Consider the following 26,345-nt stretch of genomic DNA (forward strand, 5'->3'; position numbering starts at 1 on the left):
CTTGTCAGACCTCACATGGAATGCTGCGTACAGCTCTGGTCACCGGTGCTCAGGAAAGATGTCACAGTGCTTGAGGGGATTCAAAGAAGGGCAACTAAACTAATACATGGAATGACGGGACTGGAATACCCAGAGAGGCTATCCAAATTGGGATTATTTACTCTAGAAAAAAGACGGCTAAGATGTGATCAAATAACTATGTATAAATACATGAGGGGACAATACAAGGATCTCTCCCAAGATCTGTTTACACCCAGGACCGCGACGGTAACAAGAGGGCATCCGCTACGTTAAGAGGAAAGCAGGTTTCATCACCAACATAGAAAAAGGTTCTTTACTGTAAGAGCAGTTAGACTGTGGAACTCTCTGCCTGAGGATGTGGTGATGGCAAAATCCATAGAGGAGTTTAAAAGGGGACTTGATGTCTTTCTGGAGAGGAAGGATATTATAGGTTAAAAATCTTAGGTTAATTGTTAATCCAGGTATATAGGCAGGTAGGAACTATTAGGGGTTGATCCAGGGAACAGTCTGATTGCCATTAGGGAGTCGGGAATTTTTTTCCCCAAAAGGGCTTTTGGCTTCTGCTCTTGGGGTTTTTTGCCTGCCTCTGGATCAACACAGGAGGATAGACAGGCTGGACTAGATGGACATTGTCTTCAATCAGCCTAACGAACTATGTTACATGGAAGCATTTACAGCAAATAATATAAGGCTAACAGGAATAGTGATCCCTAATCCTGACCCTCCAGGGCAGGCTAAAAGCAATCCACACTTTGGCCGGGGAGCGTAGATGCCGGCGCCGCTGCCGGCAAACTGCTGAGCTCTTCACACTGCGCTCCACCGCCGCTCACATAAGCCACTGCAGCGCTGACACGTGGCGACGGCATGGCCACCGCTCACATGTGGTGACTGCCGGCTCTCACCTTCCTCCACGTCGGCTCAGGCGTGCAGCAATCACGAACAGGGGGCATCAACGCCCTGTCAAACACCCTGTATCTTGGCTCCACCACTACTTCCGGTGGCGTCAAGATACAATAATACAGCAGGTCCCCTCCCTTACTATAATATGCCAGTAAACCATAAACAACCAGCGCTCAGGGGGGGGTGGAGATGAAATACTCAATGCTCACCGCCAGCTCACACCGTGGTTATACACGCAGCATTCTATGCATATGCTGTTGTGAACTGGCCCTAACCCTGCAGCATTATGGGAAATGTTTGTAGAAGTGCACTATGTAAGATGATAACATTTAAAATGAAGGCGTGCCTCTTGGTATCCCACAATTTTTCCTCTGGGATTCTCCTTATTTTGCAGCAATTACGATATTTTTCAGCCTTGACTCCCATATAAAGTCACATGTTACTAGAATACTGACATCATGTATTACTAAAGACTAGAAAAAAAGGATTTCTCTGAAACTCCCCATCACTAGCGAACATGGAACCGCCCATACTCCTACCATCTGCCCTTTCCTTGCGCGGCCATCTTAGTACACCCTGTGTGAGCTACGTCTCTACCTCGGCGAGTACCAACATGGAAGGTACTTCCGTTATTCTTGGAATTACCACGCACATGCGCAGTTCGGTGGTGCAATGACCGTGTCTCCGCCTTCTGCTCGCATTTCTCCTCACGCCGTGGATGGGCGGGGCTGTATGCGTTCTGACAGCCCATTGGTCTATACCGGCAGTGACGTCGATAACGTGCGGCGAGAGCGTTCCATTGTTGGCGCGTAGCGTGTTCTTCCCGGCTCCAGTCCTCGGTTGTGGTAACCCGGTACCGGGGTATAATTGTGCAAAGCTGGAGATGAGCGGAGGCGTGTACGGCGGAGGTAAGGGAGGCCGGAAGCCATGATTACTGTGACCGGTCTACTGCTACTAATGACAAATCTGTGTGTGCGGTACCGCCTCGTGTGTACCAGGGGGCGCTCTCTGCGGTAGCACAGTGCTGGGACTTCCAGCGGTGCTAGTCTGCGTCCCATCAGTAGTGCTGCCTCCTGTAGAGGGCGATGGCCGGCAGTGCTCAGTGCCCAGCTGGGGTGACTTGGGGTCACCCCTCACGTGACTATTGTGGTCATTGCACGATAGTGAAGTCCTGAGGCTCCCTGGTACTAATGCCTGTGGTAGGGACGCTCCTCATGTAGCACTGCTGGAGTTGGGGTGCGTTCACACCTGTGCTGGGGATTCTATTTTCTTGCAACATTACTTATGGTGGGTTACGCCCAACTGCGCAGTTGTGGAATGGAAAAAGTGCCGCATGCGGCGCTGCGTCTTCTGATATCTGCAGCTGGATCTGCATCAGAACCTCCGGCCGCTCCGCTGCACATGTGACACCGCTGTACGCAGATACAAAAAAACTATTTTTGCTTTTTTAACTCCCTAAAGGACCGGACACTTTTTAGCAATTTTACACATTGTGTTTTTATTTTCCACTGTAATTGGGTCATCCATAGGAGCCCTATTAACAGGGAACACTGCCCCCCTAGTGTGACAGTAGTCACTGCCAGAGCTGCCCATGGGGTCTGCTAGGACCCTGCAGCTCTGACATGGCGGGGGTCACCGGTGAGCTCATGGTGGCCGTGCAGTGCTGCTTTCTCCATACAGCGCTCACTATGTAGCCTGTGCAGGAGCAGGCAGAAGCTATTACTTATCTTGGGGTCCTCAGCTGTCTGACAGCCCAGACCCCCGCCTGTTCCTGCAGGAGCTGTATATCTACTATCACCCGGGATTAAAGCCCACGACCTGGCTGCCAACATCCGCGCAAGCTGTGGGGAAATCTTGTGCTGCCTAGCTGTACATACAGTGGTGACTCGGGGGTCCAACAGCCCACCCCCATGACTCAAGGTGGGGGATTACCGTAGAAGGTGCCAAAGACTACATATACAGTTTTATCTACACATCTGTCCATGGAGTACTAAACATGGCCAATGACAGGATCCCTTTAATAAGCACTGCAAATGGGCTACAACGTGAAGAACCCACCACTCGCAGCGCTGGACCACCGACGGGCAGACATCTCCCGTTGTCCTCCCAGATGACCACTGCCATGCCCATCTGCTGGCATCAGAGGGAAGGGAGCGGTGATGCCAGGAGGACGCCATCTGACTCTCATGGCCACTGATTGGCTGCAGTGGTCACCAGCAGTATAGTGTGCCCCTGCATGTAAGGAGACCGCTCCAGAGGCATAGAGTAGGGGAGTAGTGGGTTTATTTGTGTGTCACCCCCCTCCCCCACCCCATTTGTAGCCATTTCAAAAAAAAAATTATCTTTTTTAAATCTTGGATAACCCTTCTAAAGAAGTTATTCAGGGCTACAACATTGTTGGACTGTTCCTGGGATAGATTATCAGTATCGTTGGGGGCCAGGCTCTTGTGGTCCTCAGGTGAGCAATGTGGCCTCTTCACCGTCTAACAGGCACAGCGCCGTACACCACTAGTGGTTGTGCTGAGTATTGCTGCATTGTCATTGTGGCAAACAATGTGGAGGAATATACAGCTTTTTTTTTTTTAAAGAAAAGCTATTTTTGCATTGACGTAACCGTAGGTGCGCTCTTTTGCCGGTTGGGTTGAATTTTTATAGCACTGTTTTCTCGGTAAATAGAATGTATTGAAAAATGTTCATTTAAAAAAAACAAAAAAAAAACTAGAATTTTACTAACTTGTTTTCATGTGGCCGTAGTGTGTACTGTTCAATTGATGCATTAATGATATTGAGCGATCAGAGGATTGCATGTTCGTGTAACTATACACTGCAATACCTCTGTATAAAACTGACTGGCAACCTTCTCAGCCCTTCCTCTGCGATTTTCATACATGGTAGACCTCTTTTACATGGGTGACAGCGATATTGCAGCCTTATCTCTGTAATTTTTTTTTTTTTTTTTTTTTTTTTTTTTTTTTTGGGGGGGGGCGGCACGCATCGCTGCTGTCCGTGATATCATCGCGAGAAGGTTAAGCCCTAGCTACATTCGAAAAAAAAAAGTGAATATTTACCCCTAGCAGCCTCGGTCCGGGTCCTCCCGCTGCTCTCTGGAGCTCCGCCGGGCGTCCTGCAGGCCTCCTACACCCACAGAGGATCACTTCCTGGTTGCTGGGTTCATAAATCCCGTCTCCAGGAAGCGATGGCTCTGATTGGCTGAGCAGTACTGGATGAACCAAACAATGGGAGGACATCGCAATCTCCTGCCGCGGCGGTGACAGCCACGCCAGGGAATTTCCTTCAGCTCCGCAGGGATGTGCGCGGCTGTTTCCATGTGAAAACACCTCTCATCCAGGCGTTTCCAGATGTTTTTAATGGGGCCGGCGGTGTTACTATAGATTTTTGGCACATGCAAATTGTGTACGCAAAAAAACACGCACGCATACTCCCATCGATTGTAATGGTCAATCAGATTAACCAGCTCGATGTGTGCTATATCCATGTGCAAATACGCGGGAAAATAGGGCATGATTTTTTTTATTTCCTGGTGTGAACAAAGCGCATGTGCAAAATACCATAATGTGAACGAACCCGTAGAAAACAATGGGTTTTATTCAATGCATGTTCAAAGCGCTGCGCAGGTATGCCCACTAAACGCTGTACAATGATCCCCTTCATTTCAATGGGGCTGCACACACAAGGCTGAAAACGCAGCATCTTCAACAGCGTTGCATGTTCCATGTTTGTCCGTTTTCAGCCCTGCGTTGCCCATTGAAATAAACGGGCAGCGGTTTCAGCGCTGCCTAAAACACGGCATTACTTGGTACTAGGCTTTTGGCAGCGCTAAACACCCTAGCTACACTGTTGGAGTAAAAAAAGAAAATCTGTACTCCCCTCCCAGGTGATGTCGCTGTCCTCGGTGGCGCTCTCAAGACTTGTCAGCTGGCAGGGGAGTTTTTTTTCTCTGGTGACGGGAGTCAAAATCCCCGCCTCCAACAAGAGATTGCTCTGATTGGCTGAGCACACCGCTGATTGACTGCCCACTCAGCCAATCACAGCCGGCACTGGATGCGTCCAATCTCAGCCATTCATTCATTGCTGGCTCTGATTGGCTCAGCCAGCTGTCACTCAACAGCAGTTAGCCAATCGGAGCAATCGGCCAGCTTCACAAGGTCCTGACAGCCGGGGACAGCGACTTCACCAACTAGGTAAGTATTGATTTATTTTCTTTTCTCTTATCAGCACCCATGCTGAAAACGCAGCCATAACCCTGGCATAACGCAGGCTAGCGCTGCTGACAAACACTGTGTTTGCAAACGCCTGTGTAAGAGAGGCCTAAGGCTGGGTTCACACAGGGCGGATTTGCCGCGGTTCTGCCGTGCGGAATTTCGCCGCGGCAAATCAGCCCGCGGACGCTAATTTCGGGATTAGCCAGCCATGTGGACGAGATTTCTCAGAAATCACGTCCACACGGGACGGCCAATCCGCTGCGGTAAATCCGGCTGAAGCTGCAGCCGCGGTTTCAGAAGATGCAGCATGTCTATTTACTTTTCTGTTTTGTTTATTTTCGTCGCGGCCACGCTCTCCTCTATGGAGCGCCGGCCACAACGGAAAAGCAAGCGGCCGGGCCGCTTCAAAGCTGCCGCGGCTTAAACCGCAGCGGTTCTCCCGGCGGAAATCTCGCGGTTTTTGCTGCGGCCAAACCGTGAGATATCCGACGGGAATCCACCCCGTGTGAACCCAGCCTAAGAGTAGAGAGCCTTTACAGTGAACAAGCCAAGATGAGGTAGAATCTGCTAGTATCACACGGACGGCTTATTGTAATGGGAGATTTCTAGATTTCATGTACCAGAGACAAGCGTAGGAGTGCGAACACCCTTCACGGATGGCCGCGTGAAACGCTCTGTTGATTTCAATGGGGGCTTTGCAGACTAGAGGTTGAACGCTGCGGTTTCCGAGCGCCATCTTCTCTATTTTGATGCGTTTAAGTACTCCGCAGTGATGGGGTGCCTTAAACGCTATTGAACGTTTACAATGCATTTGAAAATGTCGCGTTTTTGACCGCAGCCCTTTTGCTAACGTGTATGAGCAGCCCAAGAGATGTTTCCGGTTTTGCAAACAGGTAAGCCTTTCCATTACCGATGACCGTTGTGTGTATCAGCCCAGTAACGGTGCGGTCTTTCCCTTGCAGATGAGGTGGGGGCCTTGGTCTTTGACATCGGCTCCTTTTCGGTACGTGCCGGCTACGCAGGAGAGGACTGTCCTAAGGTGAGCGGCTGACATACCTGTGTTGTATATCGATGACACGTGCGGACTGCGGTGTATTGGTGGTATCACACAGGAGAAAAAAGAATCGCTACCAAATGCTGCCAAAAAGGCTAAAGTAGACTTCTTGCATCATCCAAATAAGAAATATTACTCTTTACCCAATTAAAGCAAGTGTAGACTGAATGTACAGAGAAACGGCGCCCACGAGCGTGTGGTAAAATGCTGCGTGTGTAATGTGTGTTACTGCTGTGTGAGCCGTGATTTGTAACTGCGCATGATGGGCACCTCACGCATGCTGTCGTGCACAGTCTTCCGTGTTTCTCATCTTTTTAAAATAATTCCTCGCTCTGTCGCTTAGCAACATCACGTATACACGCCGTACTTGCCAAATGCAATTGCGTAGGTGCAGCGTTTATTTCGCACCCATAGAGAACAATAGGGCTGTATCGCACGTAATGCGCAGTAAACTAGCACACACTGCGTCTTTGTTTTATGCACCGTATGTGCAATGAATACACGCAAGTGTCACTGGATCAATATACTTTTATTGACTCCATTCACCGCGTATTATGTGCGCGGAATACACAATGAAATTGCGCTCTTTTGAGCCCGCCCTGACAAGTCCTGTTACCACAGTTGCACGTAGTAAAAATGACTGGTATCAGAGTTATTGACTGAAATGTTTTTGATTGTGCTCGTGTTTTTTTTGTTTTTATTTTTATTTAATTTTTTTGATCCCTGCTACAGCGCTGTTTATTGCATCTCTTGCATTTACATTATATTCTTCATACAACTGGAGAAAGAAATCGCCTTTAACTCTTTCACTGCCAAAAATGGATGTATATTGTCATGACTAGCCATTTAAAAATGGTGCTTTTTTTTTGTTTTTCTTTTCTCTTTCAAAGAGTCATAAGTCTTATTTTTTAATTGAGATTGTTGTGTGAGGGCTCATTTCACGCGGGACGTTGTTTAGCCTTTAGTTTCTATTAGTACCATTTTTTTTTTACTTTGTGACTTTGATTTTTTTTTTTTTACTTTTTTTTTTCTCTTTTTAATATAGCAAAAGGGGAGGTGGAGTTGAACTTTTACTACCTCTTTACTTTTCTTAATAATTAATAAAACTTTTTTTTTTTTACCTATTCTTACACTTTTTCTCCCCATAGGGGACTTGAACTTGCAATCATTTGATTGCTCCAACAGTGCAATGTAATACCACAGTACTGCATTTTGACAATCTATGAAGGCTTGTCACAGGTACACCTTGATGGGCTTTTATTCATGGCAGCCCTGGGAGCCTTCAGAAAGCCCCTGGTTGCCATGGCTGCTGAACAGCACCTTGCAATAACCAAACAACAATCGGGACATTTAAATGCCGCTGTCAGAATTGACAGTGGCATTTAGAGGGTTAATAGACACCATCAGCATCTGCTGTTGTGGGCGGTTCTCTATCACAGACAGTAGTTTATGGGGCTCAAAGGTCATGATGGGTTTTCTATTAACTTTTTCTTGTTGTTAGCTCTTTCACCATGGAGTAAATGTGCTGTGATTTGTCACATGGGAGGGGGCTTCTTATAAAGGTGATAGAAGATGAGTGGTTGCAATAGGGACATTTGTTGAATCTGACTTAAAGGGGTTGTTTCAAGTTATATATCCACAAGATTGGGAATAACTGTAAAAAATATATACATTTTATGGTCCCATTGAAAAAATGCAATTAGTTCTGCAAAAAAAACCCCCAAACAATCCTTCCTAGGGTTACATCAATGGAAAAGTAAATAATGGTGGAAATGAAGCAAAAAAAGGTCAGATTTACAAAGGGTTAATACAAAGAAACAACTAATAAGTAACTTCATGCACAAAATAAGTAGTTTGCTATATTTTGAATCCTATTTTTCCTTGAATATCGCAGGTAGATTTCCCTACTACAATTGGAGTAGTACTCGACAGGGATGATGGAAACACGCCAATGGAGACAGATGGCGATCAAAACAAAGCAAGAGGACCAACATACTTCATAGATACCAACTCACTCAGGGTACCGCGGGAAAACATGGAGGCCTGCTCACCGCTCAAAAACGGAATGAGTAAGAACTCTTCATGTGTTCACTGTAATAGAAAACTGTTATGAACTATTCCTGGTCACATATATGTTTAATCATATAAGCAGATAAACATCAGTACTGGTACAGGGCTCATGGAGTTCACAGTGCAAGCAGCTGACGGGTCAACCGGTATAAGATTACGTTCTTTGGGTAAACCAAAACTATTGTGTTGTAAATTTTATGACTGCAAACCCACTGAACCCAAACTGGACGTAACAACTGACCCACTACAGGAAAGGTAGTAAGGAAGAAACGGGTTCTCAAATGCTGTGGGTTGGGTAGGGAAACCGGGATCTCTATAGAACCTTCGGCGATAAAGATGAGCTGTCGATAAGCAAGCTGAGGGAGGGGGACATTAGGAAAGGCCAACTGCATGGCAGAGAAGGTAGGTATAGATGACCTATTGAGTATCTGATGTATTCGCACATCTTGCATCGCATTGCAACTCAAGAATTTATTCGCCTGCATTCCAGGGGAAGAAAGGCAGGGTTGTAAAAAAAAGTTGAGTGAGGGGCCCAGGGAGTGTAGACAATATACCCCCTACCCATCACAACATCCAATAGCCCTAAAAGAGTGGTCGATAAGAGTATGGGGATTATCAACAGGTCTGTCAACAGATAGCAGTGGTAGCTTATGGATATGAGACCACGTGAGAGCTGGCTGTCGGCTCGCCCGTTGTTTTGTGGTTCTGTGAAAATGCCAGTCAAGAAGGCATAGCGGTACAGCTGTGAAATGGTACCTCTTTGAATCAGGAAGCCCCGCTCCTCCCAAGAGCTTAGGTCAAGCCAAAATGTGAAAACTGAGTCGGCGCCTATCACCACTCCAAAGAACTTGGTGAAAGCCGATTGGAGACTCTAAAAGAAAACTGTTGGGGGTCTGAAAAAGATAAAGGATTCCAGGAGTCACGGCCATCTTAAACGGGTTTTGTTATAAAAAAAAAATAATTCTGTACTCCCCTATTCCTCCACAGGCAGTCTTCTTAAGGCGTCTTCTCCCTTAGCTTCTACAGTCACTGGTGTCACGTCTCCTCCAGCCGGGCCGGTTTGTTATGAAGCTGGCATTCCTCACCTTCTTCAGTGAAGGTCACATGTCTGTTTTTGTAGCCTTCACTGGCTAGGAAGGAATGCTAATCTATTCCAGAGACAGCTCACATGAGCAGTCTGTGCAGAAACTCAGCACTCTCCCTCCCAGGCTGTAAACTGACTTAGTGTACATCGACTGGCAGGAAGGAGACTGCCGACAATGTACGCTTCGTCACAGGAAGCAGGAGAATCGGCGAGCTGGAGGTGAAGTGGTGCATGCCCAAGTGTATCGTGAAGGGCTCCCATGCCCAACTTGCTCTTTCTGAAAAGCAGAGTTTTCATTGTCAGGAAGAGCACGTGGGGCCAATGGCAGCACCAATAGCTCTGTAGGCAGAGAAGGCTTTGCTGGTGGTGATATGGTGCAGGGCCCTCCATCTGCAGCATGGGATCCTCTAGCGGCACGGGAGGAGAGCTGAAGGCTGACCGTGGTCCGTAGTCCAGGAGCGGGATCCAATGCCGGGGCGGCACAGGTTGGGAGTCTGATGGGGCCAAGAATCTCCTGATGCTGTGTGAGGCAGGCGTCCCAGTCACAGGTTGACTCTGCAGCTTGTAAACAGACCCAGTGGTGAAAACGAGGGTGCTTCGCTGGAGTTCCAGGGACCCAGGACAGGTGAGTGTGGCCTCTTTAATTTTTTTCTGGATCATGGTCGGCTGGAAAACAAACTTTTGGGAAATGTTAAAAAAATCTATTACAGTTATGGTCGGGTAAAACTGCTGCATTGTAAGTATTACATTTTGAAGAATTCTGCAGTTTCCATGTTGTTGCTTGCTCATGGAGACTGGTCATTTAGGACACTAGAAGAGCTTTGTGTGCTCTTAGAGCTGGTACACAGACTACATTAATTGTCATCCAGCTTTCCCAGAAGCAGATCTTCTAGAAAGATTTACACAAAGACCTCTATTGATTAAGAGTATGGAAATCCCACTGTATCGTACCAGCATATCTGAGCTGGAGTTTGTAGATCCTAGCATCCCCACTTAATGCATATCTATGTAAACCTTTATTAACTACCATAACCATATTCTTGATGATCGTAGATGCATACCTGAATATACCCAGTCTACGGCTCAATGGAGAAAGACTAGTACTCTTTTTGTAACTTTTCAAAGCCCAAATAAAGGAGAAGCTGCATGATCTAGCTACAGTAGCTTTTAAAATTAAGCCAGCCATTCTGCTAGCATATTTGTCAGGTGATATTCCTCCTCCAATAGGGCTCAGTGTTCACTGTCCTAGGGCAATGGCCACATCCTGGGACAAACAAGTAGATGCATGTATTGAGCAAATTTGCAAGGCAGCTATTTGGTCTTCTCCTTGCGCTTTTTACAGACATTGTCTGGATCTTGACCCCGTTTTCAACTTATCTTCTGGGAAGAAAGTACTTCAAGCTGTTGTCCCACCCTAATTACTATTCTACTTTCTCTCCTAGTGCCGTAATGGGTGAGGGGGGAAAAAAATTAGCTTTCACTGGTAATTTTGATTTTTCCACAACGGCACCCTCCTAGTTCCTCTCTATTTTTTAATTTTTCTTCTTGGCTTTTTTTCTGGTGTTGCATAAAAAAAAAAAGCTGGCTTGTTAGGTGACCTCATGGTCTGTAAACCACTGATGCAATGGGGAAGGTGGATTCCCTCTCTCCTGGTGCCGTCATGGGTTCTGGAAAACTCAAATCACCGGTGAGCGTAATTTATCATTTTTGAAAATTTATGAAATTTCAAAGTGGACATTTAGGACATCAAAGGCCTTGGTCACGAAGGGGTTAATATTTTTTGTTCATCTACCTCTAAAAGCCTCCTATTTCAAGGCATGGTGAATGGTTGATCTGTTTTTGTTTTAAGTTGATGTAACTTTTCCTTTTTTTTTTTTTTTTCAAATTTTTAATAGATTTTATAGCAAGCAAGAGCATATACATAACATTTCACATGCAAGTAGAATTATGTACTTTGTTTCAATTTTTTTTTTCATTAATGAGCATGTCAAATTTTACTTTTTATACAGCGTTGTATACTTTAAGTGTGATGAATTGCTCTTTAAATTCAAGCAATAGGCGAGAAAGATCAACAGAACAGTTTTGTTTGTTTTTTTTTTTTTTTTTAACATGTCAAAACTTATTTTTAACTCGAATTGCTGCCATTTTATTCCAAGTGCTATTAAATTTGGGAAGACAGTTATTGAATTTTGCATATATATTTTCATAACAATAATGGTCTGAAACTGCGCCCAGTAGGTCCTCCATTGAGGATGGATGGGTTTCTCTCCATTTTTTTGCTATGTTTTTAGAGGTTAGTAGGAAGTGGCATATCCATTTTCTTTTCTTTATTGGGATTACTTGGCAGTCAATGAGGAGGAGCGCTAGCTGAGGTGAAGACTGCAGGCGTATGCCAGTAATGGATTGGATGGTGTTAAATACTTCTTCCCAATATCTATGAATTTGGGGGCACTCCCAGAACAAATTGGTATAGGGTACCTTCCTGTCCGCAGTTTCTCCAACATGAGTTAGAATGCGTCGGAAAAAATCTTTCCATTTTTGAGGGCGTGTAGTGCCAGTTGGTTAGTACTTTATAATGGGTTTGGAGAATGTTGGCTGAAAGCGTAGCCTTGTTGGCCCATTAAAAGGCTCTCAGCCATTTGGGGAGCGGTATGTTTTCTCTTAATGTGCGCTCCCGATTCAGTAAGTGAATCTTTTTTTGATCTATTAATATTTTGAATGAATGTGCTGTAAAATATTCTGATTTGGGAAGCTTGGGAGTTTTTGCACCTAAGAAACAATCTCTAACTCTCTCGGGAAAGAGAAGTTATAGGAGAGAATCTTTATATATGTGAAAGCTTCTGAATCAGGAATATTGAATTTGTTTTGGATTGTTTGAAAAGGAAGGGGTTTGCCTTTATTTAGAATGTCAGAGATAAATTTTACTCCCTTTGCCAACCATCTATTTAGATTTAGGTCCCTTATAAAATAAGAGAGGACTTCAAATGGGAGCTCCGCTGGAGAGTCCCTAGAATCTGTTCCACATCCAAGGGCCAGTTGGTTCCAGTAATGTAGGGTGTTTGACATTAGTGAGGAGATATTCTGGAATTCTATTAGTGGTTGGATCTTCGGAGTCAAGGCTCCTAGGATTTAGGCTTTAGTTAGGGAACCTAGGTGTCTATCTCCATTTCTGCTTCTTTCTATATGACACCAGGAAGGAGATGTTTGGGGTTTCAGCCAGATGCTAGATTGGCTTAATAGAACTTTTCCTTTTTTTTTAATAGTTGAAGATTGGGACAGCTTTCAGGCTATCTTAGACCATACCTACAAAATGCACATTAAGTCTGAAGCTAGCTTACATCCGGTTCTGATGTCCGAGGCTGCTGTAAGTACACTTATTAATTTATAAGTGGTGAAGGAATTATCAGGATGTACTTGTGGTCTTGTTTCATTCCTTTTCTTTCTCCTTTCAGTGGAATACGAGGGCAAAGCGAGAGAAGCTGACGGAACTGATGTTTGAGCACTACAATATCCCAGCGTTTTTCCTCTGCAAGACTGCAGTTCTTACTGCGTATCCTTCTGAGTAGTAGAGCCGAGGTCGGCCTCGTTCACACTTGTGTATTTTGTATCCGTAGTTGTAAGCCGAAACCTGGAGTACAACTTGCACAGATATAAAACATAGTGGAAGGATTTGTACCCCTTAAGTGTTTAGGATCGGCTCTTGGGTTTTGGCTTAAAAATATGCAGAGGTGAAAGGCTTTACTGCTTTTGTCTAGATATCTAGCTTCAAACAACTTAGCGTCGTCTGAATTTCTAGGATGTGTTATGGTTTTTATGACCGCCATAGAACATGATGGCTTGATACTGGCATGGATATCGAAAAACTGCCTTAACCCTTTGCAATCCAATTTTGGATTCAGGGTTTCCTAGGGGGCTTTCTCTTTCTGCCATTATACAATGGCACCATCTGCTGGCTAAAGCCAGTACTGCGGTATGTGACGTGCTGGAGAGGCCCCCGACAACAGAGCGGCCAGTAATCTACAGTAAGAATACCCTGCTGAACGTCTTCCGACATCGGAGCTGTACAGCCTTCAATCAGAATGTCTTTAGACGTCAGACAGTGGATTGAAAAGGGTTAAGGGTCGTGAACGATTAAACGGCTAATAACATAACATATGGTTTGCTGCATTTAGGTTTGCACTTTATTCATGTGTCACATTTTCGATAACAGAAATGAGTGCTTTGCCGGATTCAATGTATGATGGATGCTGGTGCTGCCCTGCAGACCCCTTTGACCTATAATAGGGCCATCACTTTCCACTGAGGTTTCTTGTCATTTTGTTGGAAAAAATTAGATTGTAATGTAAGCTGCTAATAGAATCTCCAATGCAGATGTGAATATGGCCTTATAGGAGTCCTTCATTTGTGGGAATGTCAGCCACATAGTATACCTCCATATACTGTACAGTGTAAGTGGAAAGTGCTGCGATATCAGAAGTCGCCCGTGTATGACGTTGTCACAGTTAGAACAAGCAATTTCCTTTGTTCTATCATTCCATTTCTGGATTCTAGTGTGGCTTGGCATCATTAATCATGTAGTCCTGTCTAGTCATGTAGATGCTGTATATTCCCATGTTTGTAGTTTATGATTAGCAGCCATTATCACAATGATGGGGTTCACTTGCTGTTTTGATGGAAAATGCATCAGAAAATCACACTTAGGCCTCATGCCCACGAGTGTCGCGGGATACGTGTTAATGCTTCAGTCTAAGCAGAACTTTCCCTGGAGCGCAGCGTGCACATTTTTTTTTTTTTTTTTTTTAAGAGGTGCAAACCGGTTAATACATTTAGTGCATTCTGGTCACTCCATGCACTACACCAGTGTTTCCAAAACTCCCCTCCTCACGACTCCCTCCCAACAGGTCAGGATATTTTTTAGTATTGCACAGGTGGTGTAATTATTGTCAGTGTCTCCAACATTGCAACAGGTGTTCTCTCTATAACATACCCTCAAACTCCACCTTTGTGGGGTTGTCAGGACTGGAGTTTGGGAAACTGCACTAAACAATGCAAATTTTTGCCACTTGGATTTTACAATCATTCATGCCAGTTTCTGGCATAAATTATATCAAAGCTGACTGGTGGTGGGAGTTCACAGCCGTTTTTCTAAACGCAACTCGTTTTAAGATGAATTCCATGTAGGGAGCCAAAGGGCCAAGCAGTAGCACACTTCTGCGCAGTTAGGTCACATTTTTGTGCAAGTCAGAACAACATAACATTGGTAGTAACTGTTAAATTTCCCCTTACCTATAGTAGAAAGTTTTATAACCATTTCATTTATACAGTGATTACGCTTCATAAACTTAAAGGAGATGTCCCGCGCCGAAACGGGTTTTTTTTTTTTTAAACACCCCCCCCCCCCCCCCCCCGTTCGGCGCGAGACAACCCCGATGCAGGGGTTAAAAAACCCACCCGCACAGCGCTTACCTGAATCCCGGCGGTCCGGCGTCTTCATACTCACCTGCTGAAGATGGCCGCCGGGATCCTCTGTCTTCATGGACCGCAGGGCTTCTGTGCGGTCCATTGCCGATTCCAGCCTCCTGATTGGCTGGAATCGGCACGTGACGGGGCGGAGCTACACGGAGCCCCATAGAGAAGAGGAGAAGACCCGGACTGCGCAAGCGCGGCTAATTTGGCCATCGGAGGGCGAAAATTAGTCGGCACCATGGAGACGAGGACGCTAGCAACGGAGCAGGTAAGTATAAAACTTTTTATAACTTCTGTATGGCTCATAATTAATGCACAATGTATATTACAAAGTGCATTATTATGGCCATACAGAAGTGTATAGACCCACTTGCTGCCTCGGGACATCTCCTTTAAGGCCTCCTTCAGACGGGTGACACGGCATTGCTGCGAGAAAACCGCAGCGATATTGCATCACTGGTCCGTGCAAAAACGCTTGTAGCGCTACAGCTTCTCCCCGGGTCTTGGCACTGCTTCCTGGGAGCGCTGGCTGTGATTGGCTAACTCTTGGCCAATCACAGCCAGTGCTGGATGAATGGCTGTGATTGGTTCAATAACAGCCATTCATCGAGCACTGGCTGTGGTTGGCAAAGCGTCAGCCAATCATAGCCAGCGCTTCCAGGAGGCGGGGATTTTTCAGTCTCCGGCCAGAAGATGAAGAAGAGAAACAGTGCCAGGACCCGGGAAGAAGCTGCGTCGGAGAACGCTTCTAAGGTGATGGTCTTTGTTTGTGTTTGTTTTGTTTTTTTCTGCAGCTAGGGCTTAGATTTGGCTTTGACAGTAGGGACCCATGAAGTTTTTGTGTCGGGTTGTTGCATGCTACAAAACATCGCATGTGTGAAGTAACCCATAAGAAAGCATGGGCTTCACATACATGCGATTTGTAGCATTGTAACAACGTGACGAAATCACGCGACTTTGTCGCCCGTGTGAAGGAGGCCAAACACAGGAAAACCCCTATAGGGTTCAGATTTCATTTTCCTAGCTTGTGTAGTGTTTAAAGGGGCAGAAAGAAAGGTATGGACTTAAGTAATGAACACAACCCGACGTGACCTACATCTAACAGCTGGCTATGTTTTTTTACTAAAAAGATCACTGCAAGAATGCCATGTAAAAACTGCAGTTTTCTTTCCCTTTAACGGTTATGTGCCAAACAACCCCTAAACTCCCCTTATGAGCAGAATGATTCCTTCACTCCCTTCATCAGCTTTGCTAACGGTCGATCTACAGGTCTGATTCTAGATAGTGGTTCCACCCACACTACAGCCATTCCAGTACATGATGGATATGTACTTCAACAAGGTAGGGCAAGCTCAATAATACCAAAGTACTTTGCCTGGACATTGCCTTTTACTTGCAGTATTGAACACGAGGTTACGTCATGCATCGTATTGGAATGAGACCATCTAATGAACACTTTGTGCACATGTAGAATTCCTTGTTCCCTGGTGTTTTTACATAGAAGTCCTTCATATAACACTGGAGCCCCCTGTCATCATTGTGGTCTCTGGTCAAAGCTTTTCAGATTCTGGCAGATGAAACCCTGCCTTGTGCTGAAGTGCTGCAATACATTACAGTGTGTGCAGGATTAAGAACTCAACCGCGGCACTCACAAATAATCGGCAGATTCTGTAGAACTTTTTTTTTTCCCTATACTGTTTCTCACAACTGAGGGTTTGTTACAGTTGTATCCAGTCTAGACAATGATGGATTTTCTTGCTTCAAACAATCAACACTGACAGCAAGCAGAGGTCGTGAAAATGGTGAAGAAGGAAAACACAACAGGGGAGATTAGTGAAGCGGTCTAAAAGGAAGTTTGTCTGTGTTGCCTCTAGCAACCAATCACAGCGCAGCTTCTTCTTTTTTTTAATTCATTTTTTTTAAAGCACCTCTTTAAAAAAAAAAAAAAAAAAAAAGCTGTGCTCTCATTGAGTGATTGGTTGCTAGGGGCAACACAGATTTCCTTTTTAGACCACTTCAATAATCTCCCCCCACTGTGTTTTTTGTTTCCTCACCATACTCATGACCTCTGTTTGCTGTTGGTGTTCGTTTTGGAATCTGATAATACATGATGATCCAGTTCTGTACACACAGCTGATAGACTTACTACAAGGTATCGGGGTGGGAACTCGCAGAAACGGGACAGATCTCTCTCCTGTTTGTCACAATGTATCAACCTGCAGTTGTGAGAAACATAGTATGGGGAAAAAACCCAAATTGGCAAATTTTTTTGGTGGAGGGATACATGAGTGACACGGCTTGGCCCTTTTTCTTGCACAGCACATAGTAGAGCACTTAGATATTCCTTTTGTAGCATGCTTTTAAGGGCACCTGCACACGGGCGGAAATTCCGCGGCAAGATTTTCGCCACTGGAAGCCTGCATAGGACTGCGTTGTTAAACGCAATCCTATGCAGACGGCCGTGTGAAGTCTCGCGCGGCAAACGAACCGCGGCATGTCCCATTTCTGTGCGGGGCTCGCAGAAACGTCACCCGCCGCCGGCTCCGGTCTGCGCATGCGCCGGCAGCCGGCACATGAAAGAGGCGGGGCGCGGGTGAGTACGCGCTGCTCTCTGCAGGAGCTCGGGTCGGGTCCCGCGGCGAGAATCCTCGCCGCTGGATCCGACCCACCCGTCTGCAGGCGGCCTAAGGCTGGAAAAATGAGTCCATTCAGTTCAGCCTATTGTCTTACAATGTTGATCCAGAGGAAGGCAGCTTTTCAGCAGCTTTGGTAAATATGCCTCTGTGTCCATGAAAAGCTTTAAATTCAAAGGGGGATATTGTAAACTCTTGATGTGGAATGTGCTTTTGGATTTAAATGAACCGATGTTATGTTTAGGAGTGTATCACTATTTTAATCTCCACTATTGAACTTTTTTTTTTGTTGTTGTAGGGATTGTAAAATCTCCTCTGGCTGGAGATTTCATTACTATGCAATGTAGAGAATTATTTCAAGAGATGGGTGTGGACTTGATCCCTCCATATATGATTGCTTCTAAGGTAAAAAAAAGTGTGTGTGTGTGTGTGTGTGTGTGTGTATAGATAGATATAGATTGATATAGATTATAAAGGTATAACTGAGCAGTCCATGCCCCATGGTGAGATGCTGTTTTTGGGGTGTTTCAGGAAGCGGTACGGGAGGGGGCTCCAGCTAATTGGAAGAGAAAAGAGAAGCTACCTCAGGTCACTCGTTCCTGGCACAATTATATGTGCAGTGTAAGTACAAGGTTACTTTGTACTGCGTGTTCTTATCTTCTATCACTTACATAATGGGGAATTGATTCTTGTCTTTTTTTCTTTTCCTAATAAATGTTATCAGTCGGTAATACAGGATTTCCAAGCCTCTGTTCTCCAAGTATCAGATTCCACCTACGATGAACAGTACGTTTGTTCTTAAGGTCTTTTGGTCAATAAGATTTGCACTGTGATGTTACAAACCTCACAAGATCTGTTCTCACATCTCTGCAGGGTAGCGGCTCAGATGCCTACAGTCCACTACGAGTTTCCAAACGGTTATAACTGTGATTTTGGAGCTGAACGTCTTAAAATTCCAGAAGGATTGTTCGATCCTTCAAACGTTAAGGTCTGTTTTCTAAGTTACTTGCTTTTCAATGTAAACTCTGCAATTAACCCCTTCCTGCTGCAGTGCTATTCTCATTTTCTTTTTTTCTTCCCCACTTTCAAAAACTTTTTAAAAGAATTCTAATTGTGGAGAAATGGGGGGGAAAAAATGAACTGCACAATTTTTTTTTTAATTTTAAGAGCATTTGCTTTTACGACATTCCCAATGCAGTAAAAATGACATTGTCTTTACTCTGTGGATTAGTCCGATTACGGTGATACCAAGTTTTTAAGTACAACTTATAAAAAAAAATAAAAAATTGGAAGGGGTTAAGTGACTGCAGCTATATCCAGTAAGTTGATGCACATGCTTTAATTTATTGTGTAGACATTAGATCCAGTGTAGTTTAAAATATATATTTTTGATATCGTAAAGTTTAAAAGAAATGAAAAAAAAAAATCATTTATTTATTGTTTGCCCATGTGTGTAAATCTTCTGAAATTTTAACCGGATTTATTGAACTTTCTATGTATGTCGTTTGGCATAGTCTAATGATCTGTTTGGTCTCTAGGGTTTGTCTGGTAATACTATGCTTGGTGTCAGTCATGTTGTGACTACAAGTGTTGGAATGTGTGACATAGATATCAGACCGGTAAGTACAGAGGTGACACAAGTAGCTTATTTTTGTAGTGCTGAAGGTTATATACATGGTTTACATTATAACCACCCTGATTTATCCTTCGGATCAGCTTAAAATAAAGGAATCAGAATTTACTGTACTACTGTCAGTTCAAAGCCGTCCTGCTTTAAGTGCTCACACAATACAATGAGGCGCAATAAAGGCCCTTTTACACGCCACAATTAGCGCTCAAAATTCATTCAAACGGCTGAAAGTGAGCAATAATTCTTACACGCAAACACAGGCAGTCGTGTATTTTTCGTTCATTATTCGTTCATCGCTGACTTTTAGTCCGCATAAGAACCGTTGTTTGGTTGTTTGCTTTTTGCTTGGTTTAAATGCCAATCGTTCAGTGATTCATGGGGAGGGGTTATCGTTTGGTGGGGCGTACTTGCTTGCGTTCAAAAAGGCACAGTGGTTAACCTTCGGGACAACAAAGCAACTATTTTTACACGCCCTACTAGTGCTCCACCATTGGCTGGTAAATCATTGGCTGTTCTGACCTGCACTGCAGAAACTACAACGGGCATCGAATACATTTGTCATCTTTTACTTCGCATGCTAAGGTCATGGCATCAACATCGAGGACTTATCTTTTGTGCGCAAGCTTGATTCACTGCTTCTTCTACCTAAAGATTTGTGATAGTAAACGCTTCAAATGTCAATTCACAAAACTCCTTCTTTTCTATTTACTTAAATCTACCACCTACTGATCCTTTCACAAGGCCAATTCAGAGAACGCCTAAACCCGACACTTAGAGATTCCCTCAAATGTCAATTCACAAATCTTTTTTTTTTTGCACACAAACTATGCGCACCACCTACTTACAAAGGCCAATTCATAGTTGCACAATAACAATTTTTTTGTCTGTTTTTTTTTTCCATCGCTAATGCACACGCCCTCTTATCAAACAGTCCTCCACTTATCTTTACATGTAGACGCTACCAAGCGAGACACACCTAACGACTGAAATGCCCAGACGCCACATCCATTTCTAGCGATGATCGTTGGTTTTGCTTTTAAAGATGAGCATTTAAACCGATCACTCATTTTTGGCCGTTTGAACTAATTTTGAGCGATTAATTTCTGCGTGTAAAAGGGCCTTAAGGCCCGTAGTTTATTAGCCACCTTCTGGTTGAAGTCTTAGTTCTTGTGTTTGACGCACTTCTTCTTTTACTAGGGGTTGTACGGCAGTGTGATCGTTGCTGGAGGTAATACCTTGTTACAAGGCTTTACAGATAGGCTGACACGGGAACTCTCACAGAAGACTCCACCGGTATGTGTCGATTTCCTTCACTGCCCTTTTAGTCATTGGTTTACTGCAGATGAGTGAGGGATCACAGATATGGTTCATGTGAAAGAAAACTATTCTCAAAATGTAGTATGTTTTGGGGGGTTCTTAACAACAAACTCAGAGGGATCAGTATGAGATGAAAGACTCGGTGGAGCCAAACCAATAAATATTATAGCACAAAGCAATAAATATGCATGGAACAATCATGTGTGGCACCAAGTATGCCACACTAGAGTATTGAAGAACACCTTTAATAAACCAAAAGCTGCCGGAGACCATCTATAAACCTTTTCAGGTGAGCAGCCTCTACGTAGCACCCTGTAGGCAATACACCCGATAGTTGTAAAGACGAAGAATGAAGAAATGTCATTCAGGGAGGCACCCAAAGGTGAATGAACATATACTGAATATACTAATATATTGAAGGGGACACAAGTACCATGCGGTCGGACTCCGGAACGTTTGAATACAGCAAAATGTCATTTGTATATGACTTTTTCTCCTATTTTCCATACTTCAGTCCATTGATATCCATACTTTCTCTTATTAAAGGGGTTGTCCCGCGAAACAAAGTTGGGGTATACACTTCTGTATGGCCATATTAATGCACTTTGTAATGTACATTGTGCATTAATTATGAGCCATACAGAAGTTATTCATTTACCTGTTCCGTTGCTAGCGTCCTCGTCTCCATGGTGCCGTCTAATTTTCAGCGTCTAATCGCCCGATTAGACGCGCTTGCGCAGTCCGGTCTTCTCCTTTCTGAATGGGGCCGCTCGTGCCGGAGAGCGGCTCCTCGTAGCTCCGCCCCGTCACTTGTGCCGATTCCAGCCAATCAGGAGGCTGGAATCGGCAATGGACCGCAAAGAAGACCTGTGGTCCACCGAGGGTGAAGATCTCGGCGGCCATCTTCGCAAGGTAAGTAAGAAGTCACCGGAGCGCGGGGATTCGGGTAAGTACTATCGTTTTTTTTTGTTTTTTTTTAAACCCCTGCATCGGGTTTGTCTCGCGCCGAACGGGGGGGACTATTGAAAAATAAAAAACCCGTTTCGGCGCAGGACAACCCCTTTTAATACTGCCGGTGGCTCAGTCACTGATGCAAGCACAATTAGTGATAACAGGCATCCTTGCCGCATTCCCCTTCTGATATCAAACTCTCTGAAACCGGTCTATTTATTAATATTCTAGCCCTTGGTCATAGTAGTGGTTTTATATTTAAAAAAAAAAAATTGTAGTGAAAACTAAAATGTCTAGGTCTAGCCTTTAAAATGTATCCACACTTTTAGGATAACGCCCGACTTTTCAGAATAAGCCATCATGTGCGTACATGAGGTACACCACTACTTGTATTCTGCATTTATCACCTCCTGCATCCCTCCTCTCCTCTGCAGACTGTCTTTCTATTTTAGATTTTTCTCCGAGTTGGTGGGTAGAGACTTTCTAAGTGCTCTTCTATAGTTTGCAGGTGGAGCAGAATCTGCTCCCTCTCACTATAGCAGACATAGAGCAATAACTGCATCATGGAGGATACAGCAGTACAGAGCAGTGTAGATCTTATGTCAGTGGCTGTAAGACTGTTAGCTATTGCTGCAGCACAGTGTGTGCCTCTCCCCTTCCTCCCTTTTCCATAGCCTTCTATGGGCAACATAAAAGCATTCATTTTCTGTGTTCAGTCACCTTATCTCGATACGGGTGAGTGTGATATGGGTCTGAAAAACTGACTAGTATCGCACTTGCAGCACTGCAATTTCTGCTGCCAGCACAATGCATTTTGCAAGAAAAACTCATTGCATCTCTGCAATGTGATTTTTTTTTATTTTTTTTTTACGTGTGGAAAAATCGCATGTTTTAGTAGTAAAAATGTCAAAAATGTGATGGATTAGTTTACAACTCCCATAGAAAATAATGACCCCCTCTTTGTTTTTGTTTTTTTTGTTTTGTTTGGTCATTTACACATGCAAAATCTAGCCATATTTCTAGCTGTCAGATATGGAGTGTGAAAATCTGCCATGTGAATGCACCCTTGCAGAGATGTACTTTACAGCAGTGGGCAGCAAGTTAGAAGGCAGTGAGACCCCTAGTGGTCAGTACTTTTAGACTTGATTTTTTTTTTTCCCAGCCCAAAAACATCATTTTAGGACAATTAAAATGATTTGCCCTTCTGCTAGTTAAAACATTGGCTATCACCTAAGCACAAGTTTGTTAAAAGTGCAGTGACTATTTAAATATTGCAATTCCAATATCCGACATTTATTTTATTCCTCTTTTTTTTTTTCGCCATTTCAGAGCATGCGGTTAAAGTTGATTGCAAATAACACAACGGTAGAACGAAGGTTTAGTTCTTGGATTGGTGGTTCCATCCTTGCCTCTCTGGTAAGTGAACAGTATGTAGAAGTCATTGGTGGTTGGTTTATGTGTAGATTGTCAAGCAAATCTAAACTGTTGGCCATTTATGATCATGGCACATTAACAAAACTATGATGGTTGCTTTCCATTTAGGTTATATTATGCAACGCCTGGCAGCACTACCTGTATAATGTCTCACCCCTTAAAGGGAACATCTAATTAAACGTCAGTGATAGACCATAATATAAGTAGTTTCTCAAATGCACATTATTAAAAGGGTTAAATCTCCCATTTTCTTAAAGAGCCAGATGCTCTATCTCTTTAAGAACTGAGTTGCAGTTGGCTCCAACATGGTGCCTTAGCTGGGAGCATGCACTGTGCATGGGGTGTCTTATTGTACTGCAACAGCCCATCTACTCCAAATAGAGGAGCTGATAAAATTTAGGGCTCCTATCCACTTGCGTGTGTTTTATTTATTAATTTATTTAATTTTTTTTTTAAGTGAATGTCAGTAGGACTTTCTAATGTTAACGCTTTGCAATTTTTGTGCGATGCGTTTTTAAAATTAGAAAGTCCCATTGACAATCGTGAAAAAAACCAAAACGCAGCGATAACTCGGCGTTAAAAAAACCCAGCTGGGTAGGAGCCCTAATGAGGATGCGTGAGACCCAGATTTGGTATTGGGTTTTCTCCGGTATATACTATTGATGACCCATTCTCAGGATAGGTTGTCGATAGTTCATTGCTTGGAATCCACCACTTGGGATCCCTGACGATCAGCTGATTGGGCTGGACATCGTCATCGAGGTTGGAGCAGAAAGCTTAAAGGGGTTGTCTCGCGGCAGCAAGTGGGGTTATACACTTCTGTATGGCCATATTAATGCACTTTGTAATATACATCGTGCATTAAATATGAGCCATACAGAAGTTATTCACTTACCTGCTCCGTTGCTAGCGTCCCCGTTGCCATGGTTCCGTCTAACTTCGGTGTCTTCTTGCTTTTTTAGACGCGCTTGCGCAGATGGATCTTCTCCCTTCGGCTGGTCTTGGAAGCATCGGCGTTTTGGCTCCGCCCCCTTGTACGCGTCATCGCGTAGCTCCGCCCCATCACGTGCCGATTCCAGCCAATCAGGAGGCTGGAACCGGCACACGTCATGGGCGGAGCTACGCGATGACGCGTACAAGGGGGCGGAGCCAAAACGCTGATGCTTCCAAGACCAGCCGAAGGGAGAAGATGCATCTGCGCAAGTGCGTCTAAAAAAGCAAGAAGACACCGAAGTTAGACGGAACCATGGCAACGGGGACGCTAGCAACGGAGCAGGTAAGTGAATAACTTCTGTATGGCTCATATTTAATGCACGATGTATATTACAAAGTGCATTAATATGGCCATACAGAAGTGTATAACCCCACTTGCTGCCGCGAGACAACCCCTTTAATGGGCTGCTTCGCTGCCATTTAAATAGCACATTAGCCATTAAAATAATTGTTAGATGACATCTTTTGGTCAAAGCAGCACATGTTCAGTGTAGGGTGCATGCACACGCTGGGATAAGTGCTGACTTTCAACTTGATTTTTGAGGACTTTGGGGCATGGATAGGCTAAATGTGTCTACAAATAATGTGATATGGTGATGCCCTCTGACTCTAAATTGTCGTTCTTGCAGGGTACATTCCAGCAGATGTGGATTTCTAAACAGGAATATGAAGAAGGGGGAAAACAGTGCGTGGAAAGAAAATGCCCCTAGTCTTTTATGCCTCTACGCTGTCTTGTGCCCTTTTCTGAAATAGCTTTAGCGCACTCAGGAAACCAACGGACTTCTTTTGTAGTTAACAGCCTCCTATAGACGTTTGACTCCTCAAATCATTTGGGTACCAAGCATTTGCATACAACGCATCTGTTTCCAAGCAATAACCTCCTGATTTTATAATCCTCCCATGGAGCTTCCCTTTTCACTGAGACTCCTTCATCAACACAGTTTCCGGCAACATGATGTACAGGAAAGGCATCAGGATCAACACATGAGTTTCGTTAGAAATTGCTAGTATCTTTTTTTTTTTTTTTTTTTTGTTTGTTTTTTGTAAAATATTTAAGGAACACTTACAGCAGTTTTTGTTTTTATATTTTAGCCTTTTTTTGTTGAACAGACTCATGGTTCAGTATTAAAGTTACTGCCTAAGTACATAGAAGTTGTGTGTCTGCGTTTTTATTAAATACCATATTGCAATACCAACAAAATGACCAGTTGCAGCAAATGAAAGTGTTCGATCACACAGTAAGAAGAGGAAGGATAGGCTGAAGGATGAGTCATTGGTGCAACTTCTCTTCCATACATCATGCAAATACTTCATGGTCTGACTTGTATCGTCCCTTTAGGTTTAACACAAGTTGGCATATAGAATACTCACCTTTTAATACAGTGCAATTGCAGACCTCTGTGTAGTCTCTGATGGTCTTCAGAGGAAACCCTTTTTTCAGGTCTCTCCCCAGCGCCTGTATTTTGCTGTCAGTTGGTAAAGAAGTGTAAAAACATGCAAAGAAGAAAAACAAAAAAGTCCTCTCCTCACCTGGTCCTCAGCTGCACTTTCTTCTGGCTCCAGCAATTACATTCCAATGTAGGGACATGTGTCCACTCTAGCCAATTGCTGGCATATCCTCCGCTACATGCAGCTGCTAAGTGGCTGCAGGATGGTTCTGTGATGGGACCACACATGTTCCGTGTGCCCAATTTGACAGCATGTGTTCCTGTGACTGTACGTCATCTATGAAGCTGGGAGATGAGTGCAGCTTGGGGACTAGGAGCTGTGAGACATGACCTGTGTTTTTTTTTGTTTTTGTTCTCCCCAGACTACCGTTTAGTGTGTCTGTCTGTAGGCCCAACAATGTAGATATAACCAGAGGGTTAAAAAATGAATTGGTAGTGATCCTGTACTATAGAATTCTACTGTGTTCTACTATACATGTTTCACACTGACAAATCTGTTCTGAATTACGCTGGATACTTGATCTATTCTTTTGTTACTTTGACTAAAGAATGTTGCTGTGAACTCCTACTGTCAATAACTAATCAGTTCTGACTTTCTCTGGCATATGATTGGTCTTGGTTTGGCTTTGATGGAAGTTCATTTCCACATCATCCAGTCATGACCACACAACTGAAGGTTGACCCCTGTAGGGACAGGAAGAATGAGTTTAAATTACAGTGGGTTCAGACAGAGCTCCTTTCGTGTGGATTAGGTAGACTGGGCTTGATCAGGTGCTGTGGTTCTTCTTCACTCTGGAGTACGCAGCTAAAACACTGTGTGGTTCCTTAGCATTCTCCCGCTCACGGAGGAATAGTGCGTGTTTGAGGCGAGCAAAAGTATGCCGATTCAGGTGCAAGATTACTTGTTGCATTTGTGGTGGCATTATGCGGAACAGGCGGGATGACATAAGCGCACCTGTTCTGTGTTTACCCCCGCTATAGCACCATATTTAAATTCCTTACGGACTGGGAATTTGGTGGTCTCCATTTAGCCTGCAACTGGTGAACAGTAAAGGCTTGGCTTACCTCAGCGCCATGAACTGCTGTGAAGGCGATGTGGGAACTTACCAAACTGTGAGTTG

The 26,345-nt window shown here is 44.2% G+C and overlaps 1 protein-coding gene across 1 annotated transcript; it reads left to right on the plus strand.

Annotated features, from left to right (window-relative positions):
• The first annotated feature begins 1,671 nt into the window (after positions 1 to 1,671).
• On the plus strand, positions 1,672 to 24,928 carry ACTL6A (actin like 6A). Its single transcript, XM_066601511.1, has 14 exons — positions 1,672 to 1,829; positions 6,107 to 6,183; positions 8,093 to 8,267; positions 12,616 to 12,716; positions 12,805 to 12,902; positions 16,065 to 16,159; positions 17,750 to 17,856; positions 17,983 to 18,072; positions 18,176 to 18,237; positions 18,325 to 18,439; positions 18,990 to 19,070; positions 20,279 to 20,374; positions 22,679 to 22,765; positions 24,406 to 24,928. The coding sequence occupies exons 1-14, from the start codon at positions 1,805 to 1,807 to the stop codon at positions 24,484 to 24,486; spliced, it is 1,290 nt and encodes a 429-aa protein (XP_066457608.1). The 5' UTR covers positions 1,672 to 1,804; the 3' UTR covers positions 24,487 to 24,928.
• Positions 24,929 to 26,345: the final 1,417 nt, after the last annotated feature.

Source organism: Eleutherodactylus coqui, chromosome 1 (assembly GCF_035609145.1).
Source record: "Eleutherodactylus coqui strain aEleCoq1 chromosome 1, aEleCoq1.hap1, whole genome shotgun sequence".
Taxonomy (NCBI): domain Eukaryota; kingdom Metazoa; phylum Chordata; class Amphibia; order Anura; family Eleutherodactylidae; genus Eleutherodactylus; species Eleutherodactylus coqui.